Here is a 22,095-nt window from a genome sequence, read left to right as displayed (position 1 = left end):
ATGTGAGCTTGACCCAGGTTTTCTAAAGTTAGAGTTAACCTATGTGAATTATAATTTAGACTTATTTAATACAAAATAAAATTCTCTTTTATAATACTTATCCTCTGAATTGTGCTTCATTTAAGTTTTTCAAATGTGTTTTTGCTTCTTAAACACACATGTGTTGTAAAAAATATTTCCAGAGACTGGTGGAAGGTTGAAAAGTCAACCAAGATTCAGAAGTGATCATGGACAAGTTATTCATTAAACGGGGTGAAATTTTATTTCTAAGAATAAAAATTTGAAGAATGAAACTGAACAATGAGATTAGTAATCTGTAGCAATAACATGATCAATGAGAATTTTTTGATTTTTTAAAGTGTGTGTGCGTGTATGCATGCCTTTCATGGGTGTGCAGGTACATGTTTCAGTGCTGGTGGGTGGTGGCCAGAGGAGGACCTCAGATGTCATCCTTAGAAATACTGAAGTGGGTGCACTTCCTTTAGACAAGGTCTCTCATCGGCCTGGATGTCCTCACTTAGGCTATCCACACTGGCCAGCAAGACCTAGGGATTCTTCTGTCGCACATGCTACCATGACGGGCATTTCCATGTGGGTTCTGGAGATGGAAGTTCTTGATGCTGTCAGTCAGGCACTTTTCTGAATGAATCCTCTCTCTACTCTGGAGACTGCCTTTTAATATTTGATTTTCGTTTGGGTAATTTCCTAAATCCGACCTGACTTGACCTGGCTGTAATAGAGAAACAAGACTTGCGTAAATAGGAAGCGCTTGCTGCACCGGTATGAGGACTCAATTTCAGATCCCCAAAACTTCTGTAAAAGCCAGGTGCAGAGGCACACATCTGTAACTGCCAGTGCTCAGTGGAGACAGGGGTCGGGGTGGTACCCCTGAAACTTGCTGGCCAGCTGGTCCAGCCAGTTATTGAGCTCCAGGTTCAGTGAGAGACTCTGACTCAAAAATAAGGTAAAGAGTAACTGAAGAGTGCATTAATGTCAACTTCTGGTCTACACACACACATACATACATACATACATACACACACACATACATACATACACACACACATACATACATGCATACATACACACACATACATACATACATACACACACATACACACACATACATACATACATACACACATACACATACATACATACACACACATACATACATACACACACACATACATACATACATACATACACACACACACCTGCACGCGCATGCACACACACACCTACGCACACACACGAACATGTTTACCCATACGCTCTCTCATACACACAAATTTTTTTTTAAAAAAACTTTTATATGCCAGTTGGTGATGGCGCATGCCTTTAAACCCAGCACTTGGGAGGCAGAGGCAGGCGGATCTCTGTGAGTTTGAGAGCAGTCAGCCAGGTCTACAGAACAGGACAGCCAGGACTACACAGAGAAACCCTATCTCAAAAAACAACAACAACAAGACATATATATGTATTTTATAGATATGTGCTTGAAATGAACTTTAAACCGCTGATACCAACACATCATATGCCTGTACTTACTTACTGGGCCAAGGTAAAGTGATATGGCCTCAAGAAATTAAATGAGGTCATTTGGAGGGTCCACTGTTGGCAAAGACTGTTTGTTCCCAGCTGTCCACCCCAGATATGATCACACAGAAACTATTAATTAAAACACTACTTGGCCAATCCCTTAGTCATACTTCTAGCTAGCTCTTATATCTTAAATTAACCCATTTCTATTATTTTATATTTTACCATGAGGCTCATGGTTTACTGGTAAAGTTCCGGGGCATGTCTGTCTCCTCTGGCAGCTACATGCTACATGATATCTCTCTTACTGTTTATTCTCTCTCTCTCTCTCTCTCTCTCTCTCTCTCTCTCTCTCTCTCTCTCCATATATATAGTTTCCAGCCTGGCTTTACTCTGTTAATCCATCGGCTGAAAGCAGCTTATTTATTAACCAATGGCAATAAAACATATTCACAGCATACAGAGGGGAATCCCACATCAGTCCATAACAAAACTTAAGCTGTGGCAATTATATTGAGAGCAATCAGACTTTTTATACTTTATCAGAAATGGATATACTGGCAACTTCAGGATCAATACAGCTGTAGTTGCCAGGATACAATGCAGTTTGCAAGCTACGCAGGGTACGCAGCTTAATGTCTAAGATCAATTGTCCTGTCAAGCTCCCATGCTTCCTTGACCACAATGGGATCCTACAGAGAAACACAAAGCAGCCGGAACCATCGCTGCCTGAGGGAGCACATCAATCTCTCAGGAACTGGAAGGTGCATTGTGCCCCAGGAGCCCCGGTCTCTAACCTGAAAAACCTATGACACGTGCTTCTCAAGGCAGTTAGTCCAGGCCAACTCCACGGTTCCCTGCGATATGCATGTATGGATATTTAAGAAAATATTTTGAAGAGAGACTTTAAATATTTTTTTAAAAAGACTTATTTAACTATAATGCAGTCTTTTGAAAGGCAAATTGGTGGAGATGTGGGGTGCAGGATGAAAGCCGAAAACAGGTATTTGCTTGTATGTCTTAAAACTGGAGTGAAGTAGATCGTCTAAGCCACCTACAAGTCTGTCTGTTTGGAAATGTGAATCAAGAGGATTTCAAGTTATCCAACCTGTTTCTGCCTATGCGTCCATGTTCCCTGTGTCACTTTCCCAAAATTATTTGGTTTCTTGTGTAGGTTAACTTGTTGTCACCATTCCAATCTCATAAGAATCATGGTGACCTTAGGAGTCATCTTAGGGGGTAATAGTTCGGGAGCAGGAGAAACACTTGCTCGGAATGTGCAGAGCCCAGAATGAAATGAAAGAAGAAGATTAGAGGGGTGTGTTGTGTTGGGTCTCAGAAACAGCTGGGCCCGGTCACAAAAGCCTGTAACCCCAGCACTTGGATGGCAGAGGGAGGAAGTCGGTCATCACAGGTTGGGGACTAGTCTGCTCTACATACAAGTTTGAGACCAGCATGAGATTTATAGATGGACTCTTAAAAATCATCTAATAGAACCTTTCCCCAGTTACAGAACGCTTCCTGCCGCAGCCTGGATGTGTTCACCCTTCAGTTCACAAGTTGAAACCTAATGCTGAGTTCTCTACCATCATGAATGATACTGAATGCTCCTATTAGAGAGGCCCGAGGGAGCGTATTTATCCCATCCATCCTGTGAGGACAGCCAAAAAGCATCATCTTGGAGTGGAAGAGCAAGCTCTCAACAGATACCATATTTGCTGTGCCTTGATTTTAGACTTTCTAACCTGCAGGTTACGAACAATACAATGTTTTAATAACTCAGTATAAGCTATTTTAGTACAGTAGCCTGAAGAGATCAAGAAAATATAGTGTGATATTTTGTCAGGATTGAAACAGTCCTTCCTGGTGAGAGAAAGGAAACTCACGAGGTACAGGAAGTTCACACAACCTACAAGGTCGAGGAAGCTCACCAAACTACCAGACTGAGGTCCACTAACCCCTACCCCAAGGTTATTTAGGTGGTAAATGATGACCGGGAGAGAAGACACTTTTCTGGAATGTTATAATGTCCTAGTAATGATTCTGTTGCTGTGGTAAAACACCAAGCAACTTGGGCATGAAAACATTTATTTCAGTTTAGAGCTGCACTCCACTGTGAAAGGAAGTCAGGGCAGGAACTGGAGCAGAGGCCATGGGGGATACTGCTTTATTGGCTTGCTCAATTTGTTTTCTTATACCCTGGGCTTTCTTATCCCATCTGCCCAGGGACGGCACCACCCACAGGGGGCTGGGTCCTTCTACATACTCATCAATCTAGAAGGTGCCCTCCAGGCTTGCCTAAAGGACAATCTGATGGGGGTTATGTTTTCAACTGAGGTCCTCTCTTTATTTCATTTTGGGTTCTGCACATACCGAGCAAGTGTAGACCCCCCCACACACACACTGCTTTCGAACTATTACCCCCTAATACATGGTGGCATATACCTGTAACCCCAGCACTTGGGCTGGTAGAGGATCACGGTCACTCGGCTTCATGATGAGTTTGAGGCCAGCCTTAGCTATATGGGATCCTGTTTTTGTTTTTAAAGATATCCACCAGATCCAACCTTTATTATGAAGAAAGGGGGGAAAGGTCTATGAATCAGCACTCAGATGATCTTGCGGTGCAGGAAACTATGACGACCAGGGAATGTTCTGCCTTGAATGGCTTGGATTGTAAGAGACTTCTGGCTTGTGAGGCTGTGGGACATGGAGACAGATGAGTTGTTTGGAGAGCCTATGGAGGTGGGAAACTGCGTAATGTAGCCACTCACGCCTCCTCGAGACAAAGGCTACATAACCTTAGGCAAGAGGAGGGTAATTAGTTCTGGCTGAGGTCTCTGTGAATAGCAGGGACTGGAACACAGTCAAGGAGAGACAGGCGTGAAGGAAACGGCCCAAGAGAAGCAGTACTTGATGTACAGTCCAAGGTCCAAATAGGCCTGGGGTCAGTAGAGTTAAGACAGAAGTGAATTCAGCAGGAACCTCAACGCTGGCACGCGGCTGTAGCGGCTTGGCTCAGACACGGGGTATGGAGAGGCTCTGGCAGATCCCAGTGATTTAGACAGGCGTGTAAATTGGGCTTATCACGTGCTGAAGCTTGCAGCAGCGCTTGAGAAGAGAGGAAAGCAGACCACGGCGGTGTTCAAGGTTACACAAAAGCAAACCTAGCGAGATGAGATTTGTGTTGAGCTGGAATTCCTAAGGCGGGGAGGGAATGTGTGTGGGGTGATAGAAAGGCGGATCCTGGACTAGGGGGGGCCACTGGAAGGCTTCACATCCTGAGCAACAGTTCCTCAGGGTGGTGGAAGTCAGAGCAGTCCAGGTACAAAATACTGAGCTTGTCCCAGAGGTGGCCATTAGATCACCAGAATGTGCTGTGTGCGTTTCTCCTCTGCAATAAAGCACACCAGGGGGGTGTTAGCGGCCCACGCTGTTTACTCAGGCTGAGGCCCTTTCCGCAGCCAAATTTAGTCGGTGACGAGTCGACCTACAGGGCACTGCCTGGAGTCTGTCCGACTCGGAGAGCCTGTGTCGGCAGTGGGCATGCGTGAAGGCAGGGCCTCTTCCCAGCGGTCAGGGACTGGAATGAGGAGCATGCGCTATTCCTCCCTAGTCTGTCAGGGGGTGGGGACACGCACAAGAGACCCATGGCTGTACCCCAGGATGGGAAGGCCACGTTCATGGTTTACTGTGTGCTAAATCGGGCCCACCCGTGTAGCTGTGCCCAATATTTCTCTCTTGACAGAACAGGTCTGAGTGATGAGATGTTTTCGTGGTATCTTTCCATGGGATAACGTTTTTGTTTTCATTTTCTTTAATTAAAATTTGAGATAGTATAGGAAGTAATGGGTTTCATTAAGCTGTTTCATAAATATATCACTTTATTTGTTATTATTCACCCCCATCCTCTATTATATCCTCAGGTCCACTTAGCTCCTCTTGCTGGCTCCCTTCCTCTCCTGAAATAGTTGTTTTTTATGTTTTTCTGTCATACAAATTCCATTACCCCCTCTTTTACCTCCTTCTTTAGGAGTTCCTCCTCCTCTCTCACGGTAGCCTATTTTCAACACACACGCACACACACGCGCACGCGCGCGCACACACACACACACACGCACACACACACACTTTAGTTACTGCATATGAGAGGAAATAGTCTGGCTTATTTCACGTAACATAATGCTCTGCACCCATCTGTTCCCCAGATGTCATGATTTCACTTTTCTTTGGGACCGGAGGAAGTTCCTGTATACATTTATGTACTTCATTTCTTTATCCATCCATCACCAGCAGACACCGAGGCCAGTCCTGTTCCTCAGCTGTTGTGGACAACGGCTCGTAGCGTGTAGCTGAGCCATATGGCAGCCCTAGTCTTAGTTTGCTGGAGAGCCTCCACGCCGTTTCCGGAGCGACTCCCCTGGCTCGTGGATAAGGGCCCTGTCTCCTCACATCCTGGCCAGCATCCGTGCTCGTTTGTTTTCTTCACCATAGCCGTTCTCACTGGGCTGAAATTACTTTTAATTTGCATTTCCCTGATGTCTAAGAGTGTTGAAGACTTCTGAACTATGTATTTGCTGTTTGTATTTTCCTCTTTATCCTATTTATTTATTTATTTATTTATTTTTGCCGCTTACATTTTGCAGTTCTTTATGTATCCTGGGTGTCAGCCTCTAGTTTGCTGTGTAATTGGTGGGGATTTTTCCTAGCTGTAGGCTGCCTTTTCATTCTAGTACAGCAATTCTCAGCCTGTGGGTCATGACCCGTTTGGGGGTCGCATACCAGATACCCTGTATTTCAGAGAGTCACATTATAATACATAACAGTAGCAAAATTACAGTTATGAAGGAGCAACGAAATAATTTTATGGTTCCGGGTCACCACAGCATGAAAAATTATATGAGGGTCGCAGCATTCGGAAGGTTGAGAACCACTGTTCTATAGATTTAGTTCATCTGATCTATGGTGCACTCTGAAGTGTTTCCATTGACTTTTAAAATTTTTGTTTTGTTTGGATGACCTATGTAGAAGTGAGAGGGGGTTATTGAAACCATTCACTTGGGAGGCTTGCCATGAGTCTGAGGCCAGTCTGGTTTACAAAGTGAGGTCTAGTTAGGGCTTTAGAATACAACTCTGCCAAAAATGAAAGAACAAATGTATAAATAGCAAATGAACGAGACAAGGGAAACTAACGAGGAAGCAAGGTTAAATAAACGAAAGGTAAGGGGGTGGAGAACGTCATAGAGGGGAAGGAAAAAGAGCAGGAAGTGCTGAAAAAAAAAAGAAAAAGAACAACACAAAAAATTCCTAACAATGATATTGTTTGAAAGCAAAATTAGAGAAATATAAGAAGAATAAAATATAAAAACATAAGTTTAAAATATAATAAGAGAAATGTAAAAACTGATAAGCATTTAGTGTATGTGTGTGTGTGGGGGGGGGTGGAAACACAGAAATGGGGTAATAAGGAAAAGATTGCCCACTAATAGAAAATACTGCTGGAAGCAATTTTAATATATGAAGAATAATTTTTAAAATTCTGGGGACTGGAGAGATGGCTCAGAGGTTGAGAGAACAGTTTTGATTCCTAGCACCCGCATGGCAGCTCACAATTGGCTGTGACTTCAGTTTCAGGGGATCCAATGCCCTCTTCCGTCCCCCACAGACATCAGGAAGGCAAAACATTAATATAAGTAAAACATATAAAGAATGGTCTGGAGAGACGGCTCAGCGAACCACTTGCTGCTCTTGCAGACCTGATTTTGGTACCCAGAACCCGCATGCAGGCTCACAACCCTCTGTAACTCCAATTCCAGAGTATCTGACACCCTGTTCTGACCTTCACAGGCACCAGAAAGACAGGTGATGCATATACTTACATACAGGAAAATATTCATATACATAAATAATCAAAAAAAATTAAACATGTTCAAGTAAAAATACTGCGAAACTGTACGGGTTTTTCTTGTTTTTTAAAGTGAAATGTCAGAGCAGCTTCTTTTTGGTTGCTCAGAAATTGGAGACTACATTTCCTGCATGGGCAGGTGGGGACTCTCAGCTGAACTTGGGGGGGTCTCTTATTTTCCTGTGGTTTATGCTGTTGCTGTGACTACATTGGGCAAGTGTCCAGTATCTGCTCAAGCTGTCTTCATTGAAAAGCTTTTCCTCTTTTTCTACCAGGGGTCTCTGCTGGCCTCACTTCACCTTGCAGCCTGTTGACTGTTGCAGGCACTCCCACCCTCCCAAGTCTCTCCAGACTGTACCTGTCACTGTGGGGCAAATTGTATTGGGACTGTGGTAAGCAACTGAGCCCCGAGGCAGCACAGGCCTTCTCTTCATATTTTAAAGTTCTCCTAAATATTAATTGTCCTACTAGAAAGATACACTTCATAGACCTTGGATTCTATAGCAGTATAGCAATAGGTGGCCCTAGAGCTTGATCCATCCTGCTGACCTCAGCCTAAGGGCTATTAAACTCTAATGTTACTCTAAATGGATAAGATCTGCTCCTAGCCACAGATGGCAGGGTTTTGCATCCCATTGTCAGAGTTGAGCCTTCTAGAGTCTACGCTTTTCTGCCTGTCAGGATCCGGCCTTTCTTCTCTCCACAGTTGCCTCCCAGGTCTGTCTCTCAGCCCAGGGCTGCGCTATGCTGAGTTCTGAGCCCACAGACTATCTCAATTCTAAATAAGATCCTTCAAAAGATGGCACCTGGCCACTGCCTGGTAAAACATACAGTGACAAACTGGGTGGGAATTCCATCTACCTGTCCGCCAGAGGAATCCATCTCACCAAAACCTGCTGCTAGATTTAAGACTCACTGCTGTGGAATAGTGACAAACTGGGTGGGAATTCCATCTACCTGTCCGCCAGAGGAATCCATCTCACCAAAACCTGCTGCTAGATTTAAGACTCACTGCTGTGGAATATTTGTTTACACTGTGAAGATGTATCTTTGTCAGGGCACATTCTGATTGGTTTAGGAAAGAGCTGAATGGCCAATAGCTAGACAGAAAGGGGGTAGGCAGAACTTCTGGGGACACAGATGACTCTGGGAAGAAGAAAGGTGGAGGGACTAGGAGACACAGAAGAAGCAGGATGTGCAGGAGAGGTAACAGCCATGAGAACATGGCAGAATGTGGCTTAATTAATATAAATGGGCTAACTGAAGTTATAAGAGCTAGTGAGAAACAAGCCTAAGCTATAGGTTGAGCTTTCGTAATTAATAAGAAGTCTCTGTGTCATTATTTGGGAGCTGGAGGGACAGAGAAAGACTCATCACATCTCATGCCAGGTCCTGAGGGTGTAACTGCCTGTCTCTTGTCACCAGAACTAGCTGGATTACCTTTCAGATGACACTTCTGGGAAGCTATGCTGGCTAGTTTTATGTCAACTTGACATAAGGTAGAGTCGTCAGAGAAAGGAGTCTCGGTTGAGGAAATGCCTCCCTAAGATTGGGCTGTAGGCAAGCCTATAAGGGGCATCTTTTAATTCGTGATTGATGGGGTAGGGGCCAGCTCATTGTGGGTGGTATTGTCCCTGGGTTGGTGGTGTTGGGTTCTCTTAGAAATTAGGCTGGGCAAGACATGAGAAAGCCAGTAAGTTGCACCCTGCCATGGCCTCTGCATCAGCTCCTGCCTCCGGGCTCCTGCCCTCACTTTTGAACTTTTATATGAAAGTATGAGTCAAACAAACTCTTTCCTTCCCAAGTTGCTTTCGGTCATGGTGTTCCATCATAGCAGGAGTAACCCTGATTAGGGCAGAAGCCAAACGGCTGGAGCTGTGTTCAGCTTTTATCCTCTTCTCAAGCTCTTGCTCTCTCTTGAAGCAGATTCCAATCTGCCAACTCCCCTTAACTGAGTCAGACAGAACTACCTTACTTTAGCTGCTGAATCCCAAGGCCAACTGACGCTTGCTTGAAATGGACAGTAGTGGATTCTCTCCAATCCTTGTAAGAATGTTTCCTTATAGAATTGCTGTCTTTAGCAGTAAAAAACAAGGACTTCTTGAATTTTGCATACAAATCGATGGATGGAAATAGAAAACACTATCCTGAATGAGGTAAGCCAGACCCAAAAAGAGGAACATGGGATGTACTCACTCATATTTGGTTTCTAGCCATAAATAAAGGACATTGAGCTTATAATTCACGATCCTAGAGAAGCTAAATAAGAAGGTGAATCCAAAGAAAAACATATAGGCATCCTCCTGAATATTAACCTTCATCAGGCGATGAAAGGAGACAGAGACCCACATTGGAGCACTGGACAGAAATCTCAAGGTCCAAATCAGGAGCACGAGCAAGGAACTCAGGACAGCGAGCGGTGCACCCACACACTGAGACAATGGGGATGTTCTATCGGGAACTTACCAAGGCCAGCTGGCCTGGGTCTGAAAAAGCATGGGATAAAACCGGACTTGCTGAACATAGTGGACAATGAGGACTGAGAACTCAAGATCAATGGCAATGGGTTTTTGATCCTACTGCAGGTACTGGCTTTGTGGGAGCCTAGGCAGTTTGGATGCTCAACTTACTAGACCTGGATGGAGGTGGGCGGTCCTTGGACTTCCCACAGGTCATGGAACCCTGATTGCTCTTTGAGCTGATGAGGGAGGGGGACTGGACTGGGGGAGGGGGAGGGAAATGGGAGGCGGTGGCGGGGAGGAGGAAGAAATCCTTAATAAATAAATAAATTAAAAAAAAAGAATTGCTGTCTTTAAGCATCTTACAGAAATGCTGTTGGGGAGATGTGTTACACATAATACTTTGTAGCTACGGGCTAGCACGCTGCACTACCATCTTCCGGGCAAGATGTGCCCACTGGTGCAACCAACTACCCTCTGGTTGGATTTAAAGCCCATGCCACAGGCAGGGACTCACGTTTGGTACTGCAAGCCAGAGCCGGGGGAGGCGAAAGATCCCAATGGCGGAAGCTACTGCCATTGTTCTCGGCAGCTGTGATGGGACTGTTAAACTGCCTTCTAGACTTTTCTTCACAGCCACAGTTTTTTGTTGCTGTCAGCCTTGGTAAGTTATGGACAGGAGTTATTGTGGAAACTCATAAATGGTCGAACTGATGAGAATAAATTATCGTTGCCACGTATGGTGGTCCAACGTTGAACATTAAATAGAAGGAAATAATCATTTATTAATATCACCCCCACCAAGGCTCACCTACTTTTATGTGGTAAAACGTAAATGCTCTCATAATTTCATTTGGCCTTCATTGGAGATAAGAGAACCAACAAAACTATGATTTTAGTTTTATTTATTAATAGTAACAAAAATCAGAAATTACAAAAACAAGTTAAATGAAACTATGGAAGCACACTAAATTCAAACTCATTTTCATAATCACACGGGTACCAGAAAGCTGTTGAAACTGTTTCCTGAAGTTTAACATTTAGATCATGGGTATAACGAAGGAATTCAGACTGTTCACATGGACTTGGCTGTAGATGGAGGAGCCTGCTTTCCCAAGACTGACAGTAGCATCCATGGTCCTGGCATTTGTATATGGGAAGGCCTTCCTGGGCTCTGAATCTTTAAGAGACTCTGAATATTAAAGACACACACACACAAAGACCAAGGAGCTTGCAGCCGTGGCCTACAGGCTTCTGGAGGACTGTAAGAACCAAACTGGAAGCAATCCTGCTTGTTGATCCCATGCCAAGCTCTACCTAAGGCTCCCCAAACTAGGCTACTTAGCAGCTTTTCATGAATGGTTTAGGCACCACATAATCAATTGTGTGTAGACAACAGCCACCTTATTTATACAGAAGTAGCGGACGCAAGAGGAACGTGGGCTTGCCCTTGGGTATTCAGTGTTCGGGGTGGGATAGTCAAGGTTGAAAAGCACTGTGCAAAAGATGACTGGTCACCAGGTACTATAGCTGCTTGCCTTCAGCAAACTGATAATCCTGCCCTCCCCCAGCACGTCCAAGAACTGGCAAAACTTTTGGTTAAGGCATGCTGCTGCTGCTGTGAGTTCTCCAAGGCACTTGGAGAGGGAGTTGAAATCTGGACTGCACCAGGAGTTCACAGAGGTTTTAAATGGGATGGTACTTAAAAGCTCAGAACACTCGGCAACAAAGAGTCGTCTCCTTTCGAAAGAGAGCGGGGAAACTATCCAGGAGGAATTTCACTTCCATCCCGACTTTCCGCAGTTGCCTGTGCAGGAAAACCTCAATACTTTATCTGCAGGGTCTATAGTGAGTTTTGCAAATGAGATAAGGGTCTCATTTTTTTTTGTGTGTGGGGGGGTGTTAAGTGCACATGAAACATGGTAATAAGGGATTTAAAGAATCAGAGGTCCAAAGAAAGAATGGACTTACAATAACTGAGTCGTGTGTCGCTCCCCAACCTTCCCCTGTGCTAAGATTCAGTCCTCATTTTCAACTGTTTTCAAATCTGAAAACTTCTGCCTTCATCTGTATGGGGAAATCTCCGACTTCAACTAGAGACCGCACTCACGTGCACCATGTGGAGAAGGGTGGGGGTTTTCCTTCACACTCTCTTCCTGGGCAGACTGACCCATGAATTCCTCACCCCAGCTACCTGAAAGGATCTCGTCAACTGTCTATGAAGATGCTTCGTCCTATGGCTTCTGTCTGAGGCATCGATCTCATGCTTCTTGGCACATAGCTTAGACCTTCTGGAAGCGAGGGGTGGGCGGTGCAGCTCTGGGGTGCATCCAGTCTAGTGTGTGGCAGGGGAAGGGCCCATTTATGCTACAGAGTTCCCTGTACCAAGAAAAGCTCCCCACCCCCTTTCACCTTTGAAACAGTAGGACTACTGAAAAAAATAATTACGAAAGCTTAATATCTAGTCAAAAAAAAGATACTAAAAAAATGACAATAATAATATAATGATAATAATTGAGGAATGAAGTCAGCTTGCAAAAAAAAGTCTTTTACAGAGAAATAGCACCTTTGGTAAAAAAAAATGTATTTTAAAATTTTGGTTAGGTCTCCATGGCGCTTGAAGTACACTAAGTATCTGCATCATTTAAACACAACCTCCTGGAAACTCCATCCAAATCTGAGGGGCACAGGTAACTAGTGGGGCGGCTGTGTATTCAGGTGATTGTTGGGACTAAGAGGGGCATGCGACAGTGGTGACAGGGTCGGGGCAGCAGGGCTCCTCCCTTCCTCCAGCAGAGCCAGCTCAGTCCTCCCCACAACATCACATGCTTTCCCTGTGGCCTCCGCTCAGCTGCTGTGACCCCAGGAAGGGTTCCTTCAGACCCGCGCCTGCTCCTCTGCCAGCCTGATGCAGATGCCTTACTCACCTCCGGCCCCACAGCCCCCTTTAGTTTCTCTTCAAGCACTCCTAGAAATGAAGGTCATGGCCTTCCCTCACTAGCCAGCACCCTCATTTCCTTCATTGCAAAACAAACGAAATAATATTCATTGCCAGACAAGCAAATACTGGTGGTTTGGTGATCTCAGCAGACGCTCATGTGTACCGGACTCAGTGCTGAAGAGGCGCTGGGCTCCAGACACGGCGCTGTGTGCTTCTTGTTAGATTTCTTTGGTGTTTACCTTCTTGGTCTTTTCAGCTGTTTCCTTTGAGATGGAGGAAGAAAGAATCATTATGCAAATATTAAAAAGTTGATGGCATTTATCCGGGGCCCCAGACTTTCCGTAGCATCAATAGTCACACGATTATGCAACTTTAGTTACTTACTTGAACAGCTCCTCTTTGTGTGATAAACAACACAAAGCTATGTCCAATTTGTGCATGGTCAAACAGTTTACTGACTTTAAGAGCTGACCCTATAAGAACATCTTATAAAATAAACAAATCAGATATTGTTGTCCCAGATTTAAGGATACTATAAGGGATACCACGTCCCACAAAAATGACTAAAATCAATAAGCCCAGAGGCAGACTATCTGGGCTTGAATTTGGCTTGTCCAAATTTCCTAGTGTCCTTGGGAGTATTTTGAAATCTACACCTTAGCGTCTTCAACTGTAACACAAGGGCAATACTGTCCCAGCTTTTACAACGGTGCCTGACACATTCCTCCAAAGAAGATGTGCAGACAGCAATAAGGACACAACATTAGGCATTAGAAGAATGCAAATAAAAACACAACGAGATGCCACTACGCATCCAGCAGGTCAGACGAAATAAAGAATACTAGTAACAAATGTCGGCAAGGATGTGAAGAAAATGGCCACCTGTTGGGGAGGACATACAATGAACGGTGTTTGCAAAGCAGTTTGGCAACCCCTTAGGGTTATTTTATGACCCGAATTCTAATCCTAAATATATAGGGAGTGAAACCATGTCCACAGGAACTTATACAGTCAAGCTCACAGCAGCATCATTCATCAGAGCCAGAAGCCACCTAAATATTCGTCAGCTACTGGATACATACACAAGACACCATGCATGTGGAACGGCAGTCACATAAGAGGAACGAAGTAGATCCATGCTGCAAGCATGAACCTGAGAAGCACCATGCTAAGTACAAGAAATCAGGAGGAAAAGAGTGTGCTACATGACCTGCCCAGACCAGGCCCATCTACAGCGTCAGAAACTAGGTTAGCAATTGCCAGGGACAGGGGGAAAGGAAGAAAAGAGTTGTTTCTAGTGTGCATGGGTTTTTTTTTGGGGGGGGACTTAAAACACTCTGGAAACAGACAGTGGGGAATGGCTGACAATCTTAGGGACACACTGACAGTCACTCCCTGGCATAACTGCATATTTTAAAGGGGTAAATTATACGACATGGGAATTCGATTTCAGTTTCAGAACTGCCCCTAAGAAACTGCTGACAACATTGGCTGGCGCCCAGCAGGCCCGGCTGGTACTCCATGTCCAGCTGCCTTCTTGTGGCCTGCACCTGCATCTCTGCCTCGGGGCTTTCTCTGCCTGTCTACCCACACAAGCTGGAGGATGGACATGCTAAACATTGTTTCCTGGTAGCAGCTCTCAGATGACAGCTTGTGGAAGGTTTGGAGAGATACCCCAGCCCCTCTCACCTACAGCAACTCCTTCAGGGTACGGTCTATATCACAGTTTGGTAGTATAGGTGCGGTAGCATCCTTTGGGATCTACTGTAGTAAACGACATGTGTTTCCCTCATTTCGCGGGGCTCTGTTAAGGAGTGGCATTAAGAGCCCGAAAGAAACAGCAGCTTTTGAACCGGCACCATGGCTGCTCACCTGGTGCTTCTGGATTTCCTGGACATATCTGGTCTTCTGCTCCTCTGTCTGGGTCTGGGTCCCCTTCTGATTCTTTCCTGTATGGAAATCAAAGTTCAGAGCTGTGGGGGCTGTGGTAAGTAAGGGAGGACTCTACCTAACAGACTCTCGGAGGAGAGCTGAACCGCCCACCTCGCTCTGAGCAGTAAGGCATCCAGTGTCATACAAATAAGCCACCTCTCCTAATTCTGTGGCTTCCTTTTCTGCTGTTCTCTTTAACTCACACCCACAAGACAGGCTGGTCCTATAGAAAAGCAATGGCGACAACTGGGGTCCTGACTCAGGAAACACCCCTGGGGCAGTGATTCTCAACTGTTCCCACACACTCACAATGTCCCAGAGAACATTTGCAAATGCAATTTCTGACCCATGATGTAGGTCATCGGCAGAGGGTTTGCCTAGCATGCAAATCGCGCCCCCACCCCCATTTTCAACCCCTCAGAACTGGAAAACAAACAAATACATTTAAATTGCCTGGCTTTCAACTGTAGACATTTTGATGTAACTGATTGGGGTGGGAGGTAACTGGGTCCCAAAGCTTTTTGCTTTTTGGAAGGTTCTGTACACTCAGGGTTGATAACTATGACATGGAACAAACATTTCTTAAGTACAAAGAAAAAAAATAGTAACAAAACAAAACAAAAAACCAAAACATTCCAACCAAAAAAAAACCCAAATGAAACAATAAAACTCACAAACAAACAACCAAGCAAAAAGCCAAAACCTGACCCAGGTCCCCAAGATATTTGTTTTGTAGATTACAATCTAGAAGGTTTGGGAGAGTGCCCAGAAATCCATTTGCTGAACACAACATTTATCGTTAGGAAACAACAGACACTGGCATCTGTCTGTCCCTCACAGCCAGTTCTCGTGGCCCTGGCCCTTTCCTGGTGTTATCTCAATGCCCCTGTTTGTTTGTGCCTTTGAGATGTGTGATCTAAGATGATATTGCTCATTTTCAGATATGGGCCTGAAAATGCCTCTTCAATTTCCTCTTACGTCACAGCCTGTACACCAAGACATGTTGAGGTCCCATAGACCAAACTCTCTGCAAGGAGGGTGTGCAGTCCATAGCGTGACCATGGAAACTGACAAAGGCTCATGGGAGTGGTATGCTGTCTGATGTACGGTGATTGGCTTATTACCAATGTTTGTGTTTAGGGTTCCCTAAGTCAGGGCACTTACTCCTCCTGCGCAGATTCTAGAAATGGAGGAGGAATTCTTTCCAAAGAGAGAATGAGAGTAGTTAAGATATATGGAAGGGAGTTGGAGACAAACTGGGGGTGCTTCCTGGTTGAGGCAGGCTGGGTGCCTGTTTAAAGATGTCCACTGATGGTTTCCGTAGCTACTGTGTATGTGTGTGTGTCTGGCTATCAGTAAATTCTTGACTCTAAACAGTCTCTTCCGCTTTCTCATCTGTTCCTATAGTTAGGTTAGGATCTATTCTCTCACACTGAAGCAGACTTGGACCTAGGATAACACTGGCTTCCACCTATACCCGTCTGGGCTCCCTGGCTAGAGCGTTTCATGGGTCTTTGGTTGCTGTCTCCAGTGTCTCTCACACTCAATCCCTCTGCGCATAATTTTAAGTACCAACTTTTTCTTGCCTCAGTTAACTTCTTAAACTATAACCTCAGGGTCATTCGTGCAGGTGTAACTTTTAAGTCTGGTTTTAACTGACATTTCTTTTCACACTCGGTGTGGCTGAGTTCTGGACCCGGCTTTAATATCCTTCTCTGATTCTCTTTCATCTGGCTCTTTGCTTTGGTCTGACTTTGATGTAAGTTTCCTCTTGATCGTAGGCATCCCTGCAGCTTAGGTCTCTGATGGGACACGGGTGGTTCCAAGATACCCTTTGACCTCTGTTCTGCCTCCCAAACTCTGACACCTATATGTCCCCAACCCATTTTACCCCTGTCTCCATGATCTTAATTTTTCATTTTTTAAATTTATTTTTTTTTACATTTTCATTTACTTTTTTTCCTGTATGGTATGGCAAATTAAGTCATTTTGACTTCTGACCACCTGACTCTTTTATATACCGTATCCGAAGGATTAAGTTGGTTAATTTGCAAAGACTGTGGCGGGATAGATAGTGCTGGCACACAGTTTTCTTTCGTGATGATTATTTCAGTCTCATATCGACATTTATTGGTCACCATTCTCTATCATTTGATGACCCTGGAACACATGATCCACCAACAGTGCTCCTCAGCGGGGCTGTGGGGCTGCTTCTTACGTCCAGCCCCTTTTCCCCACCATACCCATGCCACCTTCTCTCACGCAGGTCACATCTCCGGTCCCCCCTTTTGCCCTAAGTACGGCTCACCATCACAGGTCATTGCGGTGCAGACCCAGTGTCCACAGGAGCAGACACAGCGGTTACAGTCTACCTCGGTCTCAGCTCCGTCTGCGTAGGTTTCATCCTCAAGGGCACATTCTGTTGGGCCAGAAATAAAGGCAGCAGTTGGGACATGAGGGTGGAACGGGGTGGTGTCTTTGGTACAGGCTGAGCACCTACTTGGCCCCCTTCCCAGACAAGGATTGCCTTGTCTCTCATGGCAAAGGCTCCATAAACTCATGACATTACCCCCATCATGGAGACAACAGGATGCACAGCCCAGTACCATGCATGGGGGCTAGTTATCTTGGGTACCAGTTAGTTCTGGCTGCACCTTTCTTTCCCTGTAACCCTCCCAGCCCCACCAACACTCAGTTTCTGGCTCAGGCATACTCTTCTCAGGAGGGTTGAAGGACGGGTTGAGGCACTTGAGGAACTCCTGGAAGTTGAGTTTCCAGTCAGCATCCTCATCAGACAGCTCAATGAGAGCGTCGACGCAGAGTCCTCTGAAACACAACACAAGGGAAATGTCATCCACAAGGCTGCGGCTTCTTCCCTAGGAAAGGAAGCAAGCACGAGGCTCACAGAACCTGGAGCCCCAGGCGAGATGGCTGCTCACTGAAAACACTTCTCTCCTCCTTGACCTGTCTGTCACGCCATCACCCAGTTACCCGACCTTTAGCTTATTTGACTGGATCTCACATCACAGAGGCTTTTCCCATGGTATGACTGTCACTTCAACCAGTCGTAAAACCAAAGCAGAAGACAGATGACAGATGGCGTGAAAAGGAACACAGGACTTGAAAGAAAATGAAATTCAAGCCAGCATCACCACCATCACCATTCTAAAAGGAGTTGTTTTAGAAGTTTTATAGAACCTTGGCTCCATCACCCCCTCGGCTGACTAAGACTTGGGCCCTGGGGCTCAGCCACTTCCTACTCAAATGTCCCTGAACATAAACTCAATCTTTTCTGAGTTTATGTTCCCACCTCTAAAGGTAGGGAGAAAAGTCCTTCCCCAACTGGAATGTTTTGAGGGTCAAACATCGAAATTATCAAATGATCAAAATCCAGGTAACCAAAATATGAGTGGCTATCTATTCCTTAAGGTCCAGGACTATGGTTAGAAAGATTCAAAGAAGCTGCACTTTGAGCTTGTTTTGGACAAAAGAGAGGCAACCTTCCCAATGTACTAGTACCATGCCAGAAACTTCTTTGTTTATTAATATTTATTCTAAGCTAATACGAAAAGAAGGACATACACTCATAACAATTGGGACATGCTAAATGGAACAGCACTGGTCATTTTAAACACTAGGGATGAAATGATTTTAGTTTACAATTAGAGACTACATTAATACGGTTCCATCAGAAGATCAATGGCAGAATCAGTTGCCACACTTGGAAGAAACGTGGAAATGGTATGCCCTTGACAATGTGTTCCAAAATGACAGTCTTTTCTTCTTGCAAGTTCTGACCCCAAACAATAACTGATTGACCGGATACCAATGTTGTTGGATATCTCAGTTCTATAACGTCTCCAGACTAGATCAGGAGAGAAATCCTACTTTTCTGTTTCTTTCACACCGGCACGGGTAGTGGAAGTGCTGGTGGAAGAGGTTCAAGCCCCCGTCCCCCTGCACCCTTCCCTGGGTTATGGCCAGGCCCTCAATCCCTACCTGAGCAGCTTGTTGTTCTCCTGATCAGCATAAGTGGTGATGTTGATGGCTGTTTCATTCTGCTCCACGAATTTCAGGAATTCGCTGGAGTCCAGGCGAGAGTCACCGTTATCAAAGTTCTAGAGGGAGATGAAGAGATCTCTCAGGAGAGTTTAGAAAGCCCCAGTTTTATGGTGTGTCCCCTGGCCTAACTGCTCAGCTCAGCCTATTCTTATTACACTCTAACCCTGTCCTCAACTAGCCACAAGGAACTACAGTAGGAATTAGTGGCTCAGATCAGTGGGCACCCAAACTAGGAAGTGGTACTCAAGGTGAGCAAGTAAAAGTGCCCGAACAGAAGCCATCAGGGGGTTTCTTTCAGTATGGGATCCTGCTACTTTCAAGTTGGCTCCTTACACTGTGAAGAAGAGTCTGGAAGAAATGTCTGTCTAGACTCCTGGGCAGGGGGAGAAATGAAGCCAACTGTTCTCTCAGGACGGCCACGTGTCATGGCATATACAGTGAGGGTAACTAACACAAGGGGACACATCTTTGCTTGGGACCTGTTTGTCACTGTTGTCCTGAGAGTCCCAGGAACAGGTCTGAGACATTCTTTATGCACTCACCATACCCTTGCCCTCAGGAAATCTCCCATAATTCCACTTGTGAGGTTTTTGACTAATTAAATGTGCACAATTCAGAAAGCTTGATCAGAGAGGGAGCATTCCGACAACTCTAGAATGTTGCTGAGTACAACTAGAGCAAACCACGTCCCCTGTCTCACGACAGAAGCAACAGAGGGAAAGGAAGGGTCCTGTAGTAGGTACACAGCCACTGCCTGGGCACTCTGGACAGTCCAGCTGGCTCTCAAAAGTCAGTGCTTCGGGTGTACACTTTAACTATCAGGGAACCAGGATGCAGGCCTGAAAAAGGGGGCATCCCACCTCCTTTCAGTCTCATCCCTTAAGTCTGGTACCTGCCCAGAAATAGCATTATGTCCAGTGGCATCTCAATCTCTGGCCAGAACCAGCATAGCTGATTCAACTAACCCTCCACCAAGGCTTGCTACATCTGCATGCTTGTCTGTAGCTCTGTTTCTGGGTCAGAAATATTTTTTTCAGTTTTGATTGTGTGGCTCTAGAAGGAAGGAAGAGGAATATCTGGAGACACGTACTAGGGAATTTTATTTGTAAGTCAACTGTGTTCAGAAGAGATGGGGTTGAACCAGGCATTCGCTCATATAAAGCAGCTGGAGCAATGGGGAATACGGCACTGGGGTCAAGGAGGGAAGAAGGCTGGCTCCAGAGGTCCCGTTTTCTAAGAGTCTCCCGTCTAGTGTCACAAGGTATGAACAGACTGGTATGAAAGGGTCTCCCTACCAGGCTCCCCTTCTATTCTGTATGGAGTTCATCAAAGAAATGGTGACTGGATCATTGGAACAGGAAAGGCAGGGTGGGCCTTACTTGAATTGATTGGATTCGTCATTCAGCATGTGAGGAAAGCCAGCTGGGCTGGAGAACAAGTCTCTGGCACAGAGAGGTCTGAGACATTGGCTCTCTCCTACAGCAGCTATGGGCCTGGTAGGACAGCATCTCCCTTAGATGTCTTGGAAGAGGAGCTTTGTGCTTGTAAGCTGGGAGGAAGCTTTCTGAGATGGGAGATAGCTCCAGAAAAAGCTCTTTTTCCAAGTGGCCTTCCTTCCTTCCTTCCTTCCTTCCTTCCTTCCTTCCTTCCTTCCTTCCTTCCTTCCTTCCTTCCTTCCTTCTTTTTGCTAGGAGCCTGTAAGGTTGTTACTGCCTATTGACAAGGAGATGTGTTGAGTGGTACAGTGGCCTGGGTACTTGGCAATCAAATTTAATAGAGGTATCATAAGTGCCTGAGGCCATCTGTCATCTACAAATGGTTACAAGATCCCAAGTGGCCCTTTGGAATTAGTGTCCTGTGGCCAACAGCTCCATGCTGTAAGGACGGGATACAGTAAATGCTTGGAAAAAAACCATTTTCTTTAAAAAATTTAAAATTATATTTATTTGTTGTGTATGTAGGTGTGTGTATGTGGGGGTGTCATGCCATAACATGTGTGTGGAGGGCAAAGGACAATTTCCAAGAGTTAGTTTTCTTCTGCCCTGTGGGTCCTGGGTACTGAGTGCAGGTCATCAGCCTTGGTGGCCAGCCAGGCCCGAGTCATTTTATGTTTCTTCCTGCTCCTGTCTGTTCCCCTGCTCAGCAAAGTGATGGCGTTTTCTCTAGAAGAGGACTCACCCACATCTTCAGTGCTGTCACATGGGAATGGCTGAGACACTTCCGAGTGGGAAGAGCCATGTTTTCTCTCCAGTGTAAGATGAAAACTAGAATCCCAGAGTTTAAATCTCTGCCGTAGTGGGAAAAAACTTCTATCTAATAAGAATAATACAGGAGATGCCTTAAATAATCAAAAACTCATTTCAGCCCAGCATCTCTTCATCTGTGGGTATCCACAATGCCAGCTAAAGAATCCAGATTAGGATGGTGTTAAATGTATTTGTGTGGCCCGAGAGCTCCCGGGAAGTTCCTTGCATGGCTGGCTAGCTGTTGGGACAGCAGACTTTGTGAGCACGCCCTGGAGTGAGCATCCAAGGCACTGACCTTATATGAGCATCTTGAAAGCACAGGGCTTGGTGCTCCCATGGGAATGTGGTACCTGAATGTGGGCTGAGTGTAAGAAGTGTCTGGGACGGGTGTGTGTGTGGTTTGTGTGTCTGGAATACCATGGGTGCGGGTCTATGTTCTTGTCAGTTAGCGAGGAGAATGCCCCTTAACTACTTCTCCCAATGACTCTCAAGGCTCCGGAATGATCCTCATGTGTGATCCCCATACCCACTGCTGATGATTTATCCCCTCACTCATTCCCCTTCAAAAGCAGTTCTTTCTGGGTCTCCACATGGAACTCTGTCTCTCTCTTCTACTAATATGGTAGAAAACAGCAGTACTTGGATCCTGGAACAATCTCCAGGCCCACGTGTTCCTTGACTCTTCTCAGCTGAAGCACTGTGAATGGCCAAAGTGGGTCTGGTGTACCAGAAAGCTCTCTGTACCAGCTTCCAAAGAGTTACACAGGGCAGGAGAAAGCCTGGCCATGTTTCCCATGGCAGCTCCTCGAGCCTTTGGTGGTTTTAAATGCTCAAGAGGAACAGCACATGCATGGATCCCAAAGGTCAACTGCTTGCCACTCACCGGTCAAGGAGGTCGCTAGACAACTTTCACAACTCCATAATAAGACCTGGTGATAAGGGCGCACTTAGGGTCTCCTGAAAGCCACAAATGGGGAGGAGGAAATCCCGCTTTCTCCAGGACTGAAC

General features: G+C 45.4%; 1 protein-coding gene across 1 annotated transcript in view; it reads right to left on the bottom strand.

The window, feature by feature from the left end:
- Window positions 1-10,794: 10,794 nt before the first annotated feature.
- Fstl1 (follistatin like 1) overlaps window positions 10,795-22,095 on the bottom strand; it is a 56,431-nt gene continuing 45,130 nt past the window's right edge. Inside the window, exons 7-11 of the mRNA XM_075962394.1 lie at window positions 18,779-18,897; window positions 17,493-17,605; window positions 17,088-17,198; window positions 14,720-14,796; window positions 10,795-13,110 (exon numbers count right to left, since the gene is read on the bottom strand). Coding sequence (XP_075818509.1) covers window positions 13,066-13,110; window positions 14,720-14,796; window positions 17,088-17,198; window positions 17,493-17,605; window positions 18,779-18,897 — 465 coding nt within the window. The 3' untranslated portion in view covers window positions 10,795-13,065. The remainder of the gene's footprint in view (window positions 13,111-14,719; window positions 14,797-17,087; window positions 17,199-17,492; window positions 17,606-18,778; window positions 18,898-22,095) is intronic.

This window comes from Microtus pennsylvanicus, chromosome 1, assembly GCF_037038515.1.
Source record: "Microtus pennsylvanicus isolate mMicPen1 chromosome 1, mMicPen1.hap1, whole genome shotgun sequence".
In the NCBI taxonomy this organism is placed as follows: domain Eukaryota; kingdom Metazoa; phylum Chordata; class Mammalia; order Rodentia; family Cricetidae; genus Microtus; species Microtus pennsylvanicus.
Note: the sequence above shows the minus strand (reverse complement) of the source record. Positions and strands in the feature narration are given on the sequence as shown.